A 17,833-nucleotide genomic window follows, 5' to 3' on the forward strand; every position below is an offset into this window, starting at 1 on the left:
TGTAAGGCACTGCAGTGCCTAGGTATGTGGAGCCTGTGCAGGCTCAGAGTGTATTTAAATGTATAACATGTACAGTGTGATTTAAATGTAATGTATTTCAAGGTAAATTGCACTTACTTGGTTGTGTGTCCCAGGAGGGGGGGAATCCATGGCTGTGCAGGCTGATGGATTCTCCCAGACCTTTTCCCCAAAAACGGAATGCTTTCCCATCCAGCCTCACACTTCCAAGGGGCACAGGGAGAGAGAGAAGCAGCTCAGCTATGAAACAAGCTGAGTGGTTTCTTGGAGCTCCATGGAGATCACCCGTAGTGGCCAAGAGACCTGGACCGGGGAGCCAGGCTGCCCAGCTCTGGAGCCCAAATCCAGGCTGCAGCCAGTGGGCTGGGTCCCGGGCAGGTTTCTGGAAGTCAGTTTAGGAGGGAAAACTTTCCCCCAGCCAGACTGAACGGCACCGGGGAGTATCCTGATTCTCCAAGGTGGGAGAGTCAAAGGAGACCGACCACTCCCCACTGTCCATAAGGAACAATGTTAGATGTGCATGTGACCAAGGCATGCACAGCTCATGGGTAAACATTGATTGGTTGTGCACCACAGGGCGGGCTTACCCCCTGTGGTAAGGGGTCTTGGAGAGGGATAAAAGGAGGGCAGTTGGCCCATAGGAGGGTGTATTATTCCATCTTATTCTGCTGAAAACATCTGATTGTATGCTGTTACCCCTAGCAATAGGGAGGAGCCTTTTTAAAGGTTATTGAGCAATAAACATCTTTGCCTCAAGAAGACTGCTTCATCTTGTGACCTACAGGGTTAGGCCAAACCTAGCCCCGTCCTCCGGCTGTCCAGGGAAGTACCTAGCGTCTCCAAGCTCCGCCTTCCGCCAGCTACCGGTAGAGGCCTAGCAAGTGGCTAGTGGGGATTCGTCAGCACCACACAGCTGTGGTAAAGCAGTGCGTCGGCACATACAGAGCAGAAACGTGGTTCCAAACGCCACGGCAGGTTAGGAGTTTGGTGGTGGCAGCGAGAACCCGCCCACAGCGCAGTGGGTGGAGTCAGTAACAGGCGGTTACTGACGGTAAGCGGGAATCCCCTATGTGGTCAGGCCTCATGCGGCTTGACCTTCCATTCTGTGCGTAGCCAACGGGACGCGACAGCGGCGAGTGCTTTCGTACGGTACCGTCCTGTCACAGAAATTGGTGGCATAGTGGTGGGATATTCCCAGGCGGCTTTTCATCACCCGATTGGAGAAGCCGAGTTACTCAGGAGAGGAGTAACTGCAGCGCAGGAGAACGCACAAAATAGCGGAATTCAGCGGAATGTCCAAGGAGGATCTGGAGATCGTATGCCAGGGGAAGGGTGTGGAAATCCCTTTCAACGCGTCCAGGAGCGTCATGCAGGCGGCGCTCAGGAGCTGGGAGGAGTCTCATCGGGTGGAGTTGGAAAACACTGACGGCGTCAGCATCGCAGAGGACGACCCAACAGTGGACCTTCGCACAGAACCGGTGAGAACCACAAGCCCCGCCCTCTCTCCCAGCAGCCATGTTTCCCAGCAATCCCTAGCAGGGCCAGGATCCCAACGTCCCGGGGGGGGGGGGGGGCGGCCCGGATACCCTAGCAGATCGGCTAGCGGAATTGGGGGAAAGGGCAACGGAGCAAGAGCGCTTGATCATCATCCAGATGTGGCGTGATGAGCGGGCATCACAGGCCGTGGTACCCCGGGAGCCGTTGTCAGCTGTTGTACACAGATCAGGACGTATTCAGTTTGCCAAGTTTGCAGACAGTGATGGGGACATTGATGGACATTTACAAGTTTTTGAAAGGACTTGCAAACTACACGATCTACCCAAGTCAGAGTGGGTGAGACACCTTGTGCCCACTCTGCATGGAGAGGCCTTGGAGGCCTATCGAGGAGTGGCCGCAGAGGACTGTGGGAACTACGACGAAGTTGCGAAGGCCCTCCTCCAGCGATTCTTCATCACTCCAGAGTCTTACAGGAAGAAGTTCAGAGACTTGCCCAAGAATCCGAGCAGCACCCATGAGCAGTTCGCCACCCAGCTGCGGCAGTACGTGGTGAAGTGGGTGAAGGATTCGGAAGCCACTACATGGGACGCACTGATCGACCTGATCTGCAGGGAGCAGTTCTACCGCAGGTGCGCCCAAGAAGTGAAGGAGTGGGTGCTAGATCGGGAGCCACCCAGCTTAAAAATGGCTGCCCAATTAGCCGACAAATATGTGGCAATTCGGCCACGGGGGCAGAAGCGCCCCGCCAGCAGCCAGCTCCAACAGACTGTACCACCAAGGGGACCCCCCTCTTCAGCTCATCACCCCCAAAGACAAGCATCTTCCAACCCGGGTGCTCTTGGCCAGCAACCGCACCGCAGCGTCCCTGCAACTGATCAGAGATCATCGGTGCCACGACTGGAGAAGAAGTGCTACGGCTGTGGGAAAATCGGACATCTGAGGATGAACTGTCCTGCATCCCAAGCACCCCAGACTCGTGCCCCAAATCCGAGTGCTAGAGCCCGGCTCGCTTGTTTGACGAAAGGAGATGAGCCTACAGAGACTGTTCCCCCTCCAGTCAGTCCGATGGAGTGTGGCGAGAGACAGGTGCACTCTGCAGAGAGAGTCACCTGCATGGCCAAACAGCCCCTACACAACATGTGGAGGCACCTGCAGCCAGTCCACGTGGGACCCCTGCAGGGGGAAGGCCTAAGAGACTCTGGGGCCTCAATCACTGTGGTGAGCCCCCACCTTATAGATCCTGCTGCAGTATTGCAGGGTCGCACTGCCACGGTCACCCTGGCAGAAGGAACAGAGAAAGCGGTTCCCATGGCAAGAGTCTACCTGGACTGGGGAGCTGGACCAGAGTTGCGAGAAGTTGCCGTCATGGATGGTCTCCCAACTGATGTGGTCCTAGGAAATGACCTGGGTGGTGGGATCGTCACTACGTTTGTTGGCGCCATTCCCCGGAGTCAAGTTCCAAACCCACCGTTGACATCAGCTACTCCAGCACAGCCCAGCCCAGAGGAAAAGACTACAGCTGCTAGACAACTGCCAGCACAGCCAACCACAGCATCAACCAGCCCAGAGGAAAAGATTACAGCGGCTAGATCAGCACATCGACCCCGCATGCCTTTTGCCTCTGGTATGCCCACGTCCACTAGCAACGCAGAGGATGTCGGTTCCAGCTCGTTTGATCCTGTGGGGGTGCCCAATGATGCTCCTGACCCAAGTGGTTTGCCAACTCCGGCGGTGAGTATGAGAAACCACACTGACTTTTCCATGACTGACCCCTACCAGACTGACCCTAGTAGTCCCCACCTAGATCCCCCTGTAGAGTGTCCCAATTTAGGAGAGATTGAGGGCCACAGGCAGGAGTTTAGGGAGGCTCAACTCTCTGACCCATCCCCGAAAGGCATGAGGCGCCACTCTGGCAGCGGCCTTGACAGGGTTGGGGCAGGAAGTTTGACCTGGCGGGAAGGGTTAAGGTACAGGGTAGACAGGAAAGTGGGAGGGGATAGACCAGATAGGGAATGTGTCCAACTGGTCCCCTCAGGGAACGTTCCTGCGCAACCGGTGTCGGTTGCCAGTGAAACCCCTTTGGACAGTAACCCGGAGACAGACCGTACCCTGAAGTGCCTGACACAGAGCTTACCCTGGTCTGGAATGTCGGATGACGCCCAGACCAACTGTAAGGCTGGTGCCATGCGTTGGCAGCCAGGGCACTCCAGCGGTTGTGTTGTCTCTGGGCCTCTGCCCATAGGAGAACCTTTGCAGCAAGTTGCTGTGGACATAGCAGGTCCCCTGCCTGTGCGCAGTAGATCGGGGAAGACACGCAGCCTCCCTGTAGTGGATGCCACACAGGATCCTGAGGCTGGTGGTCTGGCCGCCATCACTGTGGCACAGGTAGCGGACGAGGAGGAAGGAGTAGGCCTAGGTGACAGGGTAGGTTTCCCGCGTCATAGGTCGACGGAGGAGGATTGGAGGGCAGGTCTGACGGTTAGGGCAGACAGTTGCCAGTTAGGCATGACGGAGGTGCAGTGCCTGGGGAACCATGTGGGAGGAGACAGGGGTAGGCCCAAACCAGAGGGGGTGGAGGCAACCAGAGGCTGTCCCCGACCCACATCACCCAGACCGGTACTGACCTTAGAACCTGTAAGGCCCTACGGACATGTTGTCATTGACTTTAGCCCTGTAGTGAACCCCTTGACAGAGATGGCTAGGAAGGGCATTCCCAAGTCAGTGGACTTTGCACCCGCTTGCGAGTTGGCATTCCAGTCATTGAAGGAGGCTCAGGTACCCGCTCCAGTGCTGATGGCGCACATTCTTGACCAGGACTGTGTGTTACGAACTATTGCACCACTGCACGGACTGGGAGCAGTACCGAGCCAGAAAGAGCCATATGGGCAGGAGCACCCTGTGGCCTGGTTGAGCAGTATACTGCTATTGTGGGAGGTGGGATATGCCACAATTGGGACACCGTGGGTGGCACTTGTTTGTAACCGGCCCCCCACCGTGGTGACTTACCACCTACCTGTTAGGTGGCTGCAACCTACCTTGGGGGAATTGGACAGACTTTTGTGGTGGAGCCTTGAACTTGGACTTCAGGTGGACTATTTGAACATTGTGCACCCACGAAGAGAGGCCCACTACACTATGGATGAACTGTCTAGGCCAGAGCCTACACCCCCCAGGTAGCGTCCCCTTCACCCCAAAGGACTGCGGGACCAGGGACCAAATCGTTGGGACATGGGTCCCTGGTTGACCCGCTTGAATGGGGGGGGAGGAGTGTGGCCGGAGAGGCCCAGCCACGAGGCAAATGGCCGCCGCGGCACTGAAGGGGTTAACACCTAGTGCCCGGCGCCATTTTAAAGGACAAAGGGCGCTTGGCGCCAGATTTAAAAATGCTGTGGGCGCTAGGCGCCATGTATATAAACTGTACAAAAAACTGTTTAAAAGTATATTTAAATGTGCCGTGGTCCCGGACCCCTCCGGAGACCACGGCAGTGAGGACAGCCCCCGGCGCGCTCAGCAGAGTGTGCGCGCCGGGGGAGAGGACAGCCGTCGGGTGTGCGCCGCCGGAGTCCGGGAGCTCCGCTCCCGGCAGCGGTGAGCACAGCCCCCCGGCGCACTGAGCTGTGTGTGCGCCGGGGGGGGGGGGGAGACGGAGAGCCGCCGCTGGGGGCCAGCATGGGTGGCCAGCCGCGGGCTGCCGGGCGGCAAGGGGGGTGCACCGCACACGGGGACCGGGCTAGCCGGCTCCCTAGCGGCGTGGGTGCAATTAGGCTGGCGAGCAGGCTGATGAGCGCTGGGGTCCGGGAGCTACGCTCCCGGCGCCTCAGCGCTACAACAGAGCCAGAGTCACGGCGGCCGGGACAAGTGTCCTGGGCCGCCGGGCTTCAGTACAGGGGGGTGCGCCGCTGCATGCGGCGAGGCCACAAAGGTAGTGCCACACTGGGGGGACAGGGAGAGCCAGCTCCCTGGACTCCAGTGGCAGGCAGGCAGGCTGGAGGGTGGGGGAAGCCAGCCCCATACCTCCAGCACTGGGAGAGCCCTAGCAGCCAGGCTGCAGGGCTAGGGGAGCCAGCACAGACAGGGTCCTAGCAGCCAGGCTGCAGGACTAGGACACAGTATTCCACAAACCAGACATTGTGTAAAATAATAGAAAGTACAGTGTGTTTTAAGGCACTGCAGTGCCTAGGTATGTGGAGCCTGTGCAGGCTCAGAGTGTATTTAAATGTATAACATGTACAGTGTGATTTAAATGTAATGTATTTCAAGGTAAATTGCACTTACTTGGTTGTGTGTCCCAGGAGGGGGGAATCCATGGCTGTGCAGGCTGATGGATTCTCCCAGACCTTTTCCCCAAAAACGGAATGCTTTCCCATCCAGCCTCACACTTCCAAGGGGCACAGGGAGAGAGAGAAGCAGCTCAGCTATGAAACAAGCTGAGTGGTTTCTTGGAGCTCCATGGAGATCACCCGTAGTGGCCAAGAGACCTGGACCGGGGAGCCAGGCTGCCCAGCTCTGGAGCCCAAATCCAGGCTGCAGCCAGTGGGCTGGGTCCCGGGCAGGTTTCTGGAAGTCAGTTTAGGAGGGAAAACTTTCCCCCAGCCAGACTGAACGGCACCGGGGAGTATCCTGATTCTCCAAGGTGGGAGAGTCAAAGGAGACCGACCACTCCCCACTGTCCATAAGGAACAATGTTAGATGTGCATGTGACCAAGGCATGCACAGCTCATGGGTAAACATTGATTGGTTGTGCACCACAGGGCGGGCTTACCCCCTGTGGTAAGGGGTCTTGGAGAGGGATAAAAGGAGGGCAGTTGGCCCATAGGAGGGTGTATTATTCCATCTTATTCTGCTGAAAACATCTGATTGTATGCTGTTACCCCTAGCAATAGGGAGGAGCCTTTTTAAAGGTTATTGAGCAATAAACATCTTTGCCTCAAGAAGACTGCTTCATCTTGTGACCTACAGGGTTAGGCCAAACCTAGCCCCGTCCTCCGGCTGTCCAGGGAAGTACCTAGCGTCTCCAAGCTCTGCCTTCCGCCAGCTACCGGTAGAGGCCTAGCAAGTGGCTAGTGGGGATTCGTCAGCACCACACAGCTGTGGTAAAGCAGTGCGTCGGCACATACAGAGCAGAACCGTGGTTCCAAACGCCACGGCAGGTTAGGAGTTTGGTGGTGGCAGCAAGAACCCGCCCACAGCGCAGTGGGTGGAGTCAGTAACAGGCGGTTACTGACGGTAAGCGGGAATCCCCTATGTGGTCAGGCCTCGTGCGGCTTGACCTTCCATTCTGTGCGAAGCCAACGGGACGCGAAAGCGGCGAGTGCTTTCGTACGGTACCGTCCTGTCCCAAGCCACAAGAGTATAATTTCCCCTCTTCATCTCTTTGTGAAAGCACCGCTCTAACTCCAACCGTAGAGGCATCCGCCTCCAGGAAGAAGGATCGTCACAGTTGGTTGGTTGGAATGAGCACAGAGATGAAAAACTGCTTCAGTTGAGATAGAATGCTTCTTCCGCTTCAGGAGGCCACACCCTGGTATCTTGGCCTTTCCTGGTGAGTGCAGTAATGGGAGCCACAACAGATGAGACGTTCCTGATGAACTGTCAGTAAAAGTTGCAGAATCCCAAATAGCATTGTATTGCCTTCAAACTGGTTGGGCGAAGCCACTTTACAATGGTGGAGAGTTTCTCTGTGTCCATCTGGAGGCTAGAGCCCAAGATAATATATCTCAGAAATGTGAGTTTAGTTCGCATGAGCATTTCTCTAATTTGAAAGAGCTGATTACCCTGAAGACAGCACTTCACATACATGCTCACTTCATCCTTGGAGAATATTAGGATGTCATCCAAATACCCCACCATGTTTTTATATAAAGGTCACGGAAGATGTTATTCATGCACTTTCAGGAGTAAGGGGTACCTGTCCTTCATGGTGATGACTTTCAGATACTAGTAATCAAAGTAAGGTCTTAAACCTTTGTCCTTCTTATTGAAGGAATGGCCAGCTCTCTTATGAACCCACATTCAAGGTTCTCCTCAATATATTCTGACACCGCCCGGGTTCCTGGAAGCGAGAGTGGAAATATTCTTCCACGAGGAGGCATTTTCCCAGGTAACGGGTCTATAGAGCAGTCCCATTACTGATGAGTGGGTAGTGTTTCAGCGGCTCTCTTGCTGAATACATCCATGGAGATTGTAAAGAGTCATCTGGGGAGATGGTCAAATTTTGAATGGCAGGATGAGGTGGTCTGATTATTGGCAGGCATCTCTGATGGCACTGAGCACTCCATGACAAGATTTGGGGTTCACTCCAAACCATTGTGGGAGCGTGCTTACGTAGACACGGAAAGCCCAGAATTATTGGACATTCTGTTGATGGGATTATTCCCTTTCCCGCTCTCTTTCTCTATGGAGGACTTCTACCCAGATGCACAAGGATATCAGATTGTTCAGGGATGTCATCACCTATCTGGATTAATTCTTAATTTGATCCGAAAGCCCTCGCATTAATGCAACAACCGAGCTCAGAGGCAAGAGTTCTGTACAGCACTTCATATTGTCCCACAGACAGGGTGCCTTGTCTCAGCCGCAGGATACCTAATGTTGCGGAGGAATCCTGTCCGGGTTCATCAAAAACTTTCCTGGAGGCTGCTAGGAAATTACTGCTGTCATTTACCAGCGGATCATTTCTTTTCCAGAATGGGGAAGCCCACGCAAGGGCCAGTCTGGACTGCAGGGAAATGACGTAAGCCACCTTTGTTCTTTTGGACAGGGAAATTTGCAGACTAGACCTCGAAATTAATTGAGCATTGGTTCAGAAATCCCCCAACAAGGTTTAGGGTCCCCATCAAATTTTGAGGGATTCGGGACCCATAGTGGTGCGGAGGCTCCTGCAGCTTGAATAGGCATTGCAGGAAGTGGCGCTGGCTGTATCAGCGGTGACAGGGTGGTAGGACTCATTGCTAGTCTGTAGGTACTGAATGGTCTGGGCCTACTTGACTCTGGCGAGGAGATTCTCCAGCAAGTCTTGTGGCGAGGGATTACCAGCAAGATCTATATAGTGGGCCAGAGTTTTCTGTCACAAAGTCATGAATGGATTGTGGGTGCTAGAGACCCAGAACAGAGGCACGGAGTCTAATGTATTCACCAGGGACCCCTGCAAGGAGGTTTGGACTCCTCTGGTACTCTGTCTGAGCTGGTATGAACTTTAGCAGATACTGGAATACGCTGAATGGTGTACAAACACTGGAACAGCAGATACCAGTGGTGTCGGTTGGCAGGAATACATAGTGGGGAACAGGGAGACCGAGCATGGAAGACAGGAATCCGGAATGATAAAGGGAAAAAGGAACCAGGAACGTAGTTTTCACGGAGATCACAAGTAGCACGAGGCTGATGCTAAAGTATGGTTTGGGAGCCTATCCTTTGGACCACCTGTCCCTTTAAATCCTGTGCTGAGCGGCGCGTGTCCCTATGGGAGCAACAGTCGTACGGAGAGAACTGCAGCTGGAGGACACCAGAAAGGGAGCTGGAAACTTCTGCTGCACTGCTGCCGACCATGAGATCAGCCTCCAGACCCGGTAAGTAAGTGCCGGAGTATGACGTGCTGAGATTGACACAGCCTTTCGCTTGCCTTCAATACTTGGGTGCTGAAACTAAATAACCTCTTTCCCTTCCAACCTTAAAAACATCCTGATGCCCCTGGATCCTACAGGTGGCCTTCAGGATCAACCATTTTTTTAATATGTGGCCAGGTAGATTGAAACTGACCTGGCTGACCAGCTGGAACGTGGGCCTGATGATGACCCCATGTGCTTGTATATAGGTCCATACTACATGCCTGATCACCGTTAGTGCATCATACAGAGCGAGGAGATTTATGGAGACTGATAGAACAGTAAGTGCCCACAACTCGCGGCAATTGTCATATTGTGCTAGTGTAGAAACAAGGGCTGCAGGAACCAGAACCTGTTTCCAGGAGTCTCCTCTGTGTGGGCCATTCCTCCGTGCCACCTGGGCAGTATGTCCAGCCACCGGATTTCCACAGCCATCTCCAAAATAATCCCATTGTCTATGATGATTGTATCCATTCAGCCAATGTAGGACGTTCTGTAGTGTAAGAAATGGTTGTGCTCCCTCCCTGTATGGGGCTTATTCACAAGAGCGGTCTTTGTATGTTCCAGGGCGCCCAGGTGTGGAGTTACTTTGAAGGACACTTGGTGACTGGTTACCCGCGTCTGATTAGTCAGGAGTTTCCAGGGGTTCCAGACCACCTAGACGCTGCTGTGGAGTGCCACCAGGGGGAGTGCAGAACAGACAGCATTATATTCTTCAAAGGTAAGAGAGGAACACATGGGCATGTAACATGGGGTGGAGGGTCCGGCTCATCTGTGTGACTGTAAGGAAATGAGCAGAATATTCCACTGGTATAGGCTGATGTTCCCCGACCTCCAGTGTTCTGCGCAGAACCTTCCCTGTTGTGGTACCTAGAGCAGATCGGGTGGAACCTCTTCAGGCCTCCTCTATGCACAGATTCCGCTTGTGAATCAATGTTTAAATGTCATTAATTACCAGGCACAGGGGAACTTGCCGCGGTTTGTGCCGCTATTAATCTTTCTGAGGGGAATAGTGAGTGTAAATTTAACCGATTACCTCAGAATATGTTAGAAAATCTGTATTTACCGTTGTGTCGGGTTCCTATCCCATGTGTCCTGTGTAGGTGACACGGTGTATATATACAGTGCTCAGGAAGATCCCCCTTTGAAGCAGCGCCGCTGGACCGCGCTCGGTAACTGCACCGCCGCAGTGAGGTGGCTGGAGAGATATTATTGTTTCAATGGCGTCAGTTTCAACCGGTTTGATCCAGTGACTGGACAGCTGCTGTCACCGCGACCGCTGGACACACGAGACTACTTTGTGAGGTGCCCGGGCAGAGGTGAGTTACCCGGGTGCGGCAGTGACATAGAATCTGCGGATGTGCGCGGCAATCAAAGTCATCGGGGTCTATTCATGAAGCAGTGATAAGAGCGGAGAAGTGAGCCAGCGGAGAAGTTGCCCATGGCAACCAAACAGCACTGAAGTAACATTCATAATTTGCATACTATAAAATTATACAGTGCAGCTGATTGGTTGCCATGGGCAACTTCTCCACTGGCTCACTTCTCCACTCTTATCACTGCTTCATGACTAGACCCCATAATGCTTAGACTGAGTGGGTGCACCTTGACGGGCCCTCCACTCGGGGGCCCAGCATCTCCCATAGAGAGGAGCCTCCGAGACCATCTAGAGTCTCCGGCACAAACACTGAGGTGTAGAAGCCTCAAGCTGAAACCCCGAATGACACCGTCCCCGAGGCAGCCAGCGGGACCTGAGCACCAACCTCATCACTGCTGTATCCGGGAGATGCGTCATGGCTGCCGCCTCCTCGCACCCACCGCCACCGGGGCCTCTGTCGCTTGCAACCGATGATCCAAAATGGCTGCCTCACCCTTTGTATTACCTCATGACCTCTGCATTTCTCACAAACCTACAGATGTGTCCTTATGTAATGTTGCCGCATTGCGTAAGCATCGCGCCACGCGTATCATGGCAAATCGTGTGTGTGCATACGCTCACACCTGCGTTCCATACGCATTGCATTGTAGGAGTGTGGGTGTGAGTGTGCGCAGCCTGGCGTGGCATAGCGGTACCGCGAAGGGTGCACCCATGCGTTCGCCTCACGGCAACACTGTAAGGGGCGTGTCTGTCATTTTATAAAGCTTTATTGTGTTCACAGTGGCATTATTAGCTGAATTAGCAGAACTGCAGCTGCTTGTGATCGCACGCTGGGGGCCGCCCAGCACAGGGTGACGCCGCCCAGCACAGGGTGACACCGCCCAGCACAGGGTGATACCGCCCAGCACAGGGTGATACCGCCCAGCATGCAAATGGCCACCAGCGATCTGGTCACAATTCAAATGAAGTGTGACGTCACGCGTCCGTGGTTAACCCACCAGGAGAGACTTAGGTGACATCGCCCTACTGTAGGTGTGATGCTGGACCTCTGTTTGAACTCATAGTAATTAGTAACCTCATGCCTCGTTTCTCCTCACAGGACACGCACACGCCGCCCGGCAGAATGCCACGCTAATGTCCATCAAGGACCGCTGCAGCAATCGATCCTTCGAGGCTTTCAGCTCAGATGACAAGTCCCGGACGTACGCGTTCCGAGGTGAGTGACAGTGGCGCGTAGCGTCTGCGTGTGACATGGGCCTAGCTGCACCCTGAGCGAGGGCTTGTTACTATCTGTGCATGTAGTGACGTACGCAGGGCTCACATGTGCAGGGAATCAGATCTCAGACACATCATCACTATCAGGCCATGGTCTGGGTAGGGCAGAAGAGTGGGGCACGGGGCACTGACGGGGAGCAGGAGACAAGGGAGCTGAGCGCTGGTGACATGCGGTGTTATAGGGAAGAGGCAGGAGGGCCCTGCCCGTAAGAGCTGACATACTAAGGGTAGCGGTGCCCTGCACGGAGTGTGAGTATACTGCTAGTGCTGATGGTGTCCATGACTTAGTGACTCTCCCTCTCCATGTGTGGGGTAGTAAAATACTGTCTCCTCTCTCCCCCGGACAGGAGGCTGGTACTTCCGCCTGGACAGCAGTAAGGACGGCTGGCACGCTTGGCCTGTCACCCACTCCTGGAGGAACTTGCAGGGTGTTGTGGACGCTGCTTTCTCCTTTGAGAACCGGATGTACTTTATCCAGGTGAGTGGGGTTCTCCCTGAGGTGAAGGCCAGGGGGAGCCATGAATGGAGATCCGAGCAGCCCCTGGATCACCAGCAGATGGGAAAGGTGACATAAGCTATAGACAGAGGCCCATCCTGAAGGCATCTCCAAGGTAGACCTAGTACCCGTTATGTGGGGCGGAGATGTCGGGTTCTATATAAACCATTGGATGAATTCTGTGACTCGGACCTAGCGCAGTGACCTCTCCATGCCTCAGATGTAGGACATTAGAATGGGATCACAGGTGGCTACTATGAGGATCCGGGGTGTGACGGGAATATATTGGGGAATATTGGTAACGATGTCTTTCATTTCCATTCCTCAGGGTTCCCAGGTCAGTGTGTACTCCGCATATCAGATCTACATCCCAATAGCCGGGTATCCAAAGCCCATTAAGGAGGAGTGGGAGCTGCCGGGTGTGACGGGCGTGGATGCGGCTTTCACCTGCCCCTCCTCCAGCGACTTATATATCATTACAGGTAGGTGTGTAATAGTAGGCGTGTTCAGGTGCTAGGTAAGTAGATATTACTGCTCACATGGATGAGATGTCATATTACTGTAGGTATCTGGCAGGTACGTGATCCTAATAATAGATAGATGACCGTTCCGTCTGCTGTTCCGGATCATGCTATTCCCTTGTTTGCTCTAAGTCAGGCGTGGCCGTTCCTTGCCCTCGTTATCAGTTCCTTCAGGCCTCTTACAGCCTTATGGGTCGTGCGCAGTGGAGCGACGCTTTCCGTCTGCGCGTATAACCTGGTTTTGTACATACGGACTTGCAGTGCAGATTTGATGCATCGTATCAGAAGTGTTCTGGGAATGAATGGGGCGTTCCTGGGCGGTGACTGGGAGGTGGGGGGTTGGCCAGTCAGATGCACAGGGGTGTCGTATCCTATGGCAGTGTGGCGGCATGTTGCTGTAGTGGCTGCATCCAGAGGCGCAGAATCATTCACACTCCCCGATACCTCTCCCGCACTGTCCCCACTGCGGATAAAACCTCACTGCGAGCGTTATCGCAAAGGTATCGTCCTTGGGGCAGGCGCACTGTGAACGCGGCACAGCCTGCAGATAATCGCTCCGTTGTAGAAACATCAGCATTGCCTAGAAACTTCATCTCTGCCCTCGGTGGGATATTCCTCACCCGCCATAACAATGCAGCCAGCGGTACGTTACTAAGGGTGGCCATTGTGGGCGTCACACACCTGGCACCTACGGACGCACGGATGTACACCAGGGAAGGGCTGCGTAGCAGTGTCTGCATAAACTCGCAGATGCAACTGCAACAATAGCGTCAGGCTCGGAATCAGGCCCTGTCCCGTCATAACCATTACAGCATGGATTCTCTCCAGCAGATATGTATAGAGACGTTGTCCTCAGCAGCCCAGACCACCCCACAAGGCCGGCTCTTTCCTCTCTCATACCCACAGAGGCAGGTGGCCCATTCCAGTACCAGTCAGATCATGGAATCAGTCCATTAGACAAACACAGGAGGGATTGCCGGTTGCCTGGAAACCCCCCTCCCCAGCCCACATCATGAGCACGATAGCAATAGTATATAATTCAGTATTACTAGAGCTACATGATCTCCTCAGTATCACAAATGAAATCATTAGCCCTACCTGAGGCTCTTTTCAAATGTGCCAGTAGTGAATACAACTGTGCTTCAACTAGGAGATCTGGAAAACATGCTCTGTTAGGGGTGCACTGCTATAGACCATCTACAGAGTTAACTATTAATACTGTATAACATATACAATCCGGTGCATATGGAGACCTATGTGTACCTATATGTCTGGGGTAGTGCCAGGTTATTCTGCCGTTGCCCCAGACTCCCGGGCTTGCGCCAATGCTCTGTAATGACGCCCGCATCAGGCGGGATAGCCCTACTGGCGCACCTGATGTCTCGCTGTGATCACTGGCCCTGGATAGGTCACAGTGACTGTACATGGTGCGTGTTACAGCTGGTGAGGAGTGAATTGTGATCCTTCATGGACTGGCCGCGTCCGCTCTATGATCCAGTGTTTGGAAACCCCCCTCTGCTCCTGAGACCAAGTCAGTGATACGGTCAGAGGACGTAGAATGTCTGCTGGGGCCCCACCCACATGTATGTGTCAGGGGCCTCATCCTTACATTACATACTGTATGCTGTCACAGGGATCCAGGCAAAATACCGTCACCCAGGATCCAATCATATCCCGGAACTAAGTGTAGGGTGTGTGTGTGTGTGTGGGGGGGGGGGGGGGGGGGGGGGGGGGGGGTTAGGGTTAGGCTTTGGGAGGGGAGGGTTAGGCTGTGGGATGCGGAGGGTTAGGGTTAGACTGTGGGAGGGGAGGGTTAGGGTCAGGCTGCGGGAGGGGAGGGTTAGGCTGTGGGAGGGGAGGTTAGGGTCAGGCTGCGGGAGGGGAGGGTTAGGCTGTGGGAGGGGAGGTTAGGGTCAGGCTGCGGGAGGGGAAGGGTCAGGCTGTGGGAGGGGAGGTTAGGGTCAGGCTGTGGGAGGGGAGGTTAGGGTCAGGCTGCAGGAGGGGAGGGTTAGGGTCAGGGTGCGGGAGGGGAGGTTAGGGTCAGGCTGCTGGAGGGGAGGGTTAGGGTTAGGCTGCGGGAGGGGAGGGTTAGGGTTAGGCTGCAGGAGGGGAGGGTTAGGGTTAGGCTGTGGGAGGGGAGGGTTAGGGTCAGGGTGCGGGAGGGGAGGTTAGGGTCAGGCTGTGGGAGGGGAGGGTTAGGGTTAGGCTGCGGGGAGGGGAGGTTAGGGTTAGGATGCGGGAGGGGAGGGTTAGGGTTAGGCTGCGGGAGGGGTGGGTGTGGGTTAGGCTGCGGGATGGGAGGGTGAAGGTTAGGCTGTGGGAGGGTAGGGTTAGGCTGCGGGAGGGGGGGTTAGGGTCATGCTGCGGGAGGGGTGGGTGTGGGTTAGGCTGCGGGATAGGAGGGTTATGGTTAGGCTGCGGGAGGGGAGGTTAAGGTTAGGCTGCGGGAGGGGAGGGTTAGGGTTAGGCTGTGGGAGGAGACGGTTAGGGTTAGGCTGCAGGAGGGGAGGGTTAGGGTTAGGCTGCGGGAGGGGAGGGTTAGGGTTTAGCTGCGGGAGGGGAGGGTTAGGGTTTGGCTGCGGGAGGGGAGGGTTAGGGTTAGGCTGCGGGAGGGGAGGGTTAGGGTTTGGCTGCGGGAGGGGAGGGTTAGGGTTTGGCTGCGGGAGGGGAGGGTTAGGGTTAGGCTGCGGGAGGGGAGGGTTAGGGTTAGGCTGCGGGAGGGGAGGGTTAGGGTTAGGCTGTGGGAGGGGAGGGTTAGGGTTAGGCTGCAGGAGGGGAGGGTTAGGGTTAGGCTGCAGGAGGGGAGGTTAGGGTTAGGCTGTGGTAGGGGAGGTTAGGGTTAGGCTGCGGGAGGGGAGGGTTAGGGTTAGGCTGCGGGAGGGTTAGGGTCAGGCTGCGGGAGGGGAGGGTTAGGGTTAGGCTGCAGGAGGGGAGGGTGAGGGTTAGGCTGTGGGATGGGAGGTTTAGGGTTAGGCTGTGGGAGGGGAGTGTTAGGCTGTGGGAGGGGAGGTTTAGGGTTAGGCTGTGGGAGGGGAGGGTTAGGCTGTGGGAGGAGATGGTTAGGGTTAGGCTGCGGGAGGGGAGGTGTTAGGGTTAGGCTGTGGGAGGGAGGGTTAGGCTGTGGGAGGAGATGGTTAGGGTTAGGCTGCGGGAGGGGAGGTGTTAGGGTTAGGCTGCGGGAGGGGAGGGTTAGGGTTAGGCTGTGGGAGGGGAGGGTTAGGGTTAGGCTGCAGGAGGGGAGGGTGAGGGTTAGGCTGTGAGAGGGGAGGGTTAGGGTTAGGCTGCAGGAGGGGAGGGTTAGGGTTATGCTGTGGGAGGGGAGGGTTAGGGTTATGCTGTGGGAGGGGAGGGTTAGGGTTAGGCTGTCGGAGGAGATGGTTAGGGTTAGGCTGTGGGAGGGGAGGTAGGGTTAAAGTGGGGGGATGAGGTGGAACTGAGTTCCATCACCTGTAATGGTAGGGGCAGGGCCGTAACTAGGGGGGGCTAAGGATTCGTGCGCCCCGGGTGCAGGATTTGTGGGGGCACCAAGGAGATACAGAGGAGCAGTTTTTTTGTTTTGTTTTGTACCGGCAGTGCTGTGCTGCTCCAGTGAGACAGCAGACAGCTCTTAGGGCAATGGCTCTGACCAACCTGTCTGCCCACAGCTGGCACGGACACTGTGCGGGTTAGCTCCAGTTCCTGGGATCTCTACTATGCCGGCTTTAGGGGATCTAGTATAGTGATGTAGTGCAGTGTATAGGGGAATGTTGTGCGTTGATGAAGTGTTATGATATAGTGCACTGTATGGGGAGGAGAATGTAGTTGAACACACTGGCGGGTCATGTGACACATGGGGCATTTGAGGCACATAAGGGAATATTGGCCAATAGTATTCCCTTTTTAAAAAAATTCTGATAATCTGATTATTTAAGTCTGACAGGGTTTTTTGTTTGTTTGTTTGTTTTTGGGGGGTTGCGAAAAATTACTACCTTGCCCCGGGTGTCGTAAATCCTAGTTTCGGCCCTGTTAGGGGTTAGTGTTGTACAGCATCTGCTGAATACTGGAATCGCTGCTCACCAGCAGTATCAGAGAGACAGAAAGTATAGAGATAGGCAGAAGGTTTTCTGTAAGAGACAGCAAACCATATATGTGTGCGTGTATGTGTATGCTGTATGTGTGCGTATATGTATACTATATGTGTATACTGTATGTGTGTGTATATGTATACTATATGTGTGCGTGTATGTGTATACTGTATGTGTGTATGAATAGTGTATGTGTATACTGTATGTGTGCGTGTATGTGTATACAGTATGTGTGTGTATATGTATACTATATGTGTGCGTGTATGTGTATACTGTATGTGTATATGTATACTGTATGTGTATACTGTGTGTGTATATGTAGACTGTATGTGTATACCGTATATGTGCGTGTATGTGTATACTGTATGTATGTGTGTACTGTATGTGCATATGTATACTGTATATAAAATAGTGATACATTATTATTACCAGTTATTTATATAGCGCACACATATTCCGCAGCGCATTACAGAGCACATGTATTTCTCTCTGCGCAGGGAACAAGCTGACCCTGGTGGACCTGATCACCCGCAAGCGTTCTGGCCAGGTGAAGACCATCATTCACGCAGAGGTGGACAGTGCGATGTGCGGTCCTCATGGGCTTTATCTCTTCCACGGCCCATCATTTTACCACTACAAGAACGTGCAGGAACTGCTGAGCTCGGCTGAGGCCCCGGCGCCTGGGAACATTGCTTCTAGTTTTCTAGATTGCTAGAACCGAGTCTCCTATACATGACTATATGTGACGTCCCTGCCCAACACACCGCTGACCCCCCCATACTGTACCAGCGACTCGCCCATTGCCTGTTTATAGACATGTAGTGACCGATGGCGCCTGTGCCCTGGTCAGCCGCATTGTGTTTGTATGAGTGGTTGTTCCTCCTGGGGCCGCCCGTGGAAATGAAATGAAGCAGCCGTTTATATATCAGATTTATTGGAAAGGTGATTAAAGTAATAAAATAAATACGATACAACATTGT

At 54.2% G+C, this 17,833-nt stretch overlaps 1 protein-coding gene across 1 annotated transcript; it reads left to right on the top strand.

Moving 5' to 3' along the window:
• Window positions 1-9,611: 9,611 nt before the first annotated feature.
• Window positions 9,612-17,829, top strand: HPX (hemopexin). The gene is made up of 6 exons (XM_063950770.1): window positions 9,612-9,840; window positions 10,223-10,438; window positions 11,597-11,713; window positions 12,120-12,250; window positions 12,597-12,750; window positions 17,351-17,829. Exons 1-6 carry the CDS (start codon window positions 9,627-9,629, stop codon window positions 17,566-17,568), a joined length of 1,050 nt encoding a protein of 349 aa, XP_063806840.1. The 5' UTR covers window positions 9,612-9,626; the 3' UTR covers window positions 17,569-17,829.
• Window positions 17,830-17,833: the final 4 nt, after the last annotated feature.

The sequence above is a fragment of the Pseudophryne corroboree genome, chromosome 2 (assembly GCF_028390025.1).
Source record: "Pseudophryne corroboree isolate aPseCor3 chromosome 2, aPseCor3.hap2, whole genome shotgun sequence".
In the NCBI taxonomy this organism is placed as follows: Eukaryota; Metazoa; Chordata; class Amphibia; order Anura; family Myobatrachidae; genus Pseudophryne; species Pseudophryne corroboree.